Genomic DNA, 4,841 nt, shown 5'->3' with positions numbered 1-4,841 from the left:
GATCTCTAGATACTCAAGAGACATTTTATCAATTCTACAGTGGTCTCTTAAATTTTCTGTCATGGAGATATGCATTCTCTGGGCTGTTGTTTTTGAAATTTGGTTCTTTCTCTATGGGACTTTTTCCAACCATATCAACCTCCTGGCTTGTCATTTTCCTGGGGTAATGAATTTCTTAGCAGATTCTCATTCTCAGCTCTCACTTTCTCCTGACCAAATGGATTCTCCTTTGTGAGGTTTTCCAATAGCTTTGCTCTCAGTTCGGGCCTCCGATGATCGCTTTTACCACTCATTTATACTCTCAACTACAAGCTTTGGAGGCTCCAGTACCTCATCCTCAGGCTTGGGTGGAAGATGAATTCAGTCCAGCTTGGATGGGATTTCACATCTATGCCTTTCCCCCAATTTATCTGTTACTCAGAGTTCTGGCTACATTTCAACCCTCTACTTGTGAGCTGTTGCTACCCCAGATTGGCTGGCCTAACCATGATTTCCTCTTCTACAGTACCTTCAAGTAAGTCCACCTCTGCATCTTCCTCTTTGGTTATCTTTATTGGGCATCCTGAATCCCACAATATACACCAAGACATTTCCAAGCTCATTGGGATTTAATCTCTAAAGTTGTCTGGGGTGTACCTCACAAGGAGTTTGTACTCACTTTACCAAATGTACCAACCATATCTTGTTTTTACCTGGTTTTCACTTGGGGTCTGTGTCTCCTGTTCTTTAGGTCAGGCAACTTTTTCAACTACTCTTAGTTATTCTAAACATCTGAAGGTTTTGGACTCCCGAGTGCTATCCAGCCTTCTTCCTAACTGGCCTTTTCAATTACTTAACCGGGATATTAAGGTGGTATTACATTCTTTGTCTTGACAACCTTTCAAGCCTTTAGCCTCACGTACCATGTACCACCTTTCCTTTAATGGGTAGTTTTGTTGCCGCTGATATGCTGATGTCATAGGTTGGAGTTGTTGGCATGTTTGTAGGACTCTTTTTATCTCTCCCCTTAGGATCTGCTATACCCTGATAGGTCCTTTCTTTGTAAGTCTCTGGCAACCAGGGAAGAGGCTACATCCTTCTCCACAAATCTTTTGCCATCTATATCTCACCTCTGCTATCAATTGTACGCTGATCGTTTGTTTTGTCCTGTCAGGCCCAGCGGTGTTATGTGGCTCACTCTAACTCCTTTCGTGGTAATAGTCTCGACTCTGTATTTTTCTAGAACCTTCGGTTTCCTGAGATTTATCCCCATTTCTTTAGAGGTGGATTTGCAAATATCCATGTTGCATATTCTGGACTTTACAGGTGAGGAATCTTCTGAGACTTACATCTCATCAGATTCAGCACATTTATGTCTTTTGCTGCCCATTTCATTTATCCACTGGGGGACATTTTACAGGCCAGTATGTGGACTTCTCCCAATGCTTTTCTCTCACATGAATGCTTTTCTTTACATGATCTGGAGGTTTTTCTACTGCCCCCATGGCTGTTTTAACAACAACTGCTAAAGGGTGTACTTTTGTCATCATCTTGTATCTTTATTTTCCAGGGCCCCTTACATCTTGCTTTCACTGGATCCCACTCTGTGGTGAGTGTTACCCAGACAGGTGTGCTTTTATCAGTCCAGTTCTGCATTAGCAACCAATTTCATTATACTTACTACTGGTTGCAACAGGCTCTGTAGAAATGAGTTGTTCCATAAGACCATCTAGGTGCTTACCAGATGATGTTACCACATTATCATGGGCTATCATGAGTAAAGCTAAAGGGGATTTTGCCTGTCCCCGTCGATCATTGGATTGAATAAATTTGGGTTGGTTTGCTTTTAAATATTTAGGGAACTTGGTTCACCTATTGCACTGTTTCCAGAGCACTATTCATCAGGGCTCCCCAATGCACATTACCCCCCTAGGTTCTACTAGTGTAGCTAGGGAGTCCTTACCACACCCAGTTTCCAGTCACTGGTATGGTGGACAGAGGCTTTTCCTCCAGAGTGTTAGAGTGTGTTCCTCCACACTTGGAGAAGAAGGTGTAGATGGGGCCCTTCTACCCATGTCTCTGAATGTTTTTCCCAGATGTCAGTAGGAGTGGCACCAGCCTCCGTGGGAGCCTACTTGTAATACCAGTTCAGATTTGACAGTACACTATCCAGTTGGGGTGTGCATGACCCTTCTATTTGATCAATGTTGGTTTAGTATATTGTTCATGGAAGAAGGTCCACTATATCCTCATAATTTCAAATCCTAGGTCCTTCGTTGAGCACAATGTTCCACATCCTCTCCATAATTTTAGGAACAAGTGGAATGCTCCTTGTCCAATTGGTTGATGAGTGAGAATGAATGTTCATAATTCCAGACCTAATGAGTTCTGTTCCTTTTGTTGAGTAAGGCATACACGATCCCATCATTCCAAGCCTGGGGTGGTGCCTTTCAGACTTCTTCAGGTGGAAGAGAAAGTTTGTCCACTTCAGTGTTGCTTCCTTTCTCATTGTGATTCTTGTGGTTCAGAATGCATCACTCTATGGCTACAGGTTGGGGTCTAATCACAAGAATATCTATATATAAATCGTGGTCCAATTGTCCTAGCCACCAATGTGAGATATAGGGACCAAGATCCCTTAATTCCAACCCCGAGTTGTGGAACCTCGGGTATCTGGTTGGGGCTGGCCTATAATGATTACTCATGTACTGTACCACCCTTGATGCAGGTACTAAGTTCTGGGTGAAGAGCATACCTGTTTTGGATGTAGTGTGGTTCCCCCACTTGGGTACCACTCTTATCTGGTACATCCCTGTTCTATGCAGATGCTTTCTGTATAAATAATGCCTGCACCGGCTTCTCCACTTTCTCAATGTGAGATTCTAGCTATAAGTGAGAGCAGAGGTATGTATGTTTTGGAAGTTAACATTTTCCTGAGCCGAGAATGTATTTTCAATAATACTTACCTTCGCTGACACTCTTCTACCCTTTCACCCCACTAAGAGCCAATGTTAGTGACTGGGATGGTGTAAGTGATTACATTATCAGAGTGAGATGCTTATTTACAGTACATTGACATCAGTGGGGGGATTTACAAATTAGATATTGTCAAGGGCATTTAAGTGGAGCATGTGAGACCAATGCTTAGATAGGCAAAGCCAACATCGAGGAATAGCTAAAAGTGTCAGTGGAGGTAAGTATTATTGGAAATACATTTTCAGTTTAGGAAAATGTTAACTTATAACATCTTCCCTTATGAGACTTTCACATATTTGTAAGAAATCAATCCTCTACAACTTAAAGAAATTTATCACCATATAAAGAAAACATACTCCAACAGTCAAATTCTCTCAAGTTAATGTCACTCACAATAACGAGTCTGCTTCTTTTGACAACATAATGAATCAACCTGAATATACTTATATAAAAGCCAAAAACTTGATCAGAGTGTCTGAAAAATTCCATTTTCTTTTTCACTTAGAAATATCATTTGAAACACTCATGAGTCATCACACTTTGAGATACCACTTTTCTTGTACATTTTTATCTCATTTCTTACAAACAAGATTATTTCTTCTCTCTCTTTCCTTTTTACATGCACATTCCTTGTGAAATACTGTAAAACCTTAAAATATCATCTTGGTAACCTTAACTTATCAAGATTCAATATTACTAATGGCATCTAATGTGTTAAGTGCCACCAGATTGCCTTATGTTCTAGTATCATTAGGAAATTGCCACAGGTTTTAGCCTTCACTTGATTTTGCTGTTACTTGATGGTGAGCTGTTGAAATATTCAACTTGTGTATGGTAAAAATCTCAAGTATATCCAAAGATTCTGTCCATTGACTAGTTTTCAGGTGTTTATTGATATATGCAAGTTTAATAAATGCTGGGTTTTTTTGTTCTTGTTGGAGTTACTGAGAGCCTTTTTTTAAGTCTGTTAATTTATGATATTTATTATAATTCATCTCTATCAAAATTATACAGTATACAAAACACTAATCAATAACAAAATTATAGAATATTAGCTTTTAACACATACTATAACTTGCTGTATTAATCTTTAAATCCCTGTCTGCTGAGTTTCTCAGGACTTTCGTATTTACAGTTGAAAATATTTATGTTAAATAGAACAGTGTTTACTGTTATGATGTGAAATAGTGATTTATTTCAGTTTCATTCAAAATATATGAAGTTTTATGAAAACTGCCTGTTAACTGACATATTAGATGACTTTTGTAAAAAATGCTCAATTTATTAAAAAATAGGGAATAACCAGAAACTTTTACAAACTACATAGAATATTAGTTCAGTAGATTAACGTTTTCCACATGTCTAGTTGATAGTATTGATATTTGCTCTTAACACATTATATATTACAAGTAATTTACAAGAATACAAAATGATTTTCAACAGAATGTATTTGAAAAACAGGAATGAAACTCTGTTTTCAGAAGATATAGTGCAAGAAATGAAAATATTTACCAGACTTCTTTTGCAACTAAATTAAAACTTTGAGAAATGTTTATAGTAAATCAAACAAATGTAAAATTCATTCAAAATGAGAAATTTTAAATAAACAATACAGTCAAGGTAAAAGTAGTAAAATATTTAGAGAAAAGCTCTTAATTGTTAGATTTTTTGTTTATTATTCTAATTAACTTCAATTTTTGATTTTAAAACATATGTGAAAATTCATTATGTAGAAATTTCTCCATTAAAGTTATGGCCTTAAAATACAAACAAATTTCTACATTAAAGTTATGGCCTTAAAATACAAACAAATTTCTACATTAAAGTTATGGCCTTAAAATACAAACAAATTTCTACATTAAAGTTATGGCCTTAAAATACAAACA

At 37.3% G+C, this 4,841-nt stretch overlaps 1 protein-coding gene across 1 annotated transcript in view; it reads left to right on the top strand.

Annotated features, from left to right (window-relative positions):
* The first annotated feature begins 272 nt into the window (after positions 1-272).
* Positions 273-4,841, top strand: part of LOC106475923 (dipeptidyl peptidase 1-like) — a 12,578-nt gene continuing 8,009 nt past the window's right edge. The window contains exons 1-2 of the mRNA XM_013936598.2: positions 273-514; positions 1,223-1,305. Of these exons, the coding sequence (XP_013792052.1) occupies positions 273-514; positions 1,223-1,305 (325 nt within the window). The remainder of the gene's footprint in view (positions 515-1,222; positions 1,306-4,841) is intronic.

Source organism: Limulus polyphemus, unplaced genomic scaffold (assembly GCF_000517525.1).
Source record: "Limulus polyphemus unplaced genomic scaffold, Limulus_polyphemus-2.1.2 Scaffold9443, whole genome shotgun sequence".
Classification (NCBI taxonomy): Eukaryota; Metazoa; Arthropoda; class Merostomata; order Xiphosura; family Limulidae; genus Limulus; species Limulus polyphemus.
This window is presented reverse-complemented; position numbering and strand designations above follow the sequence as displayed.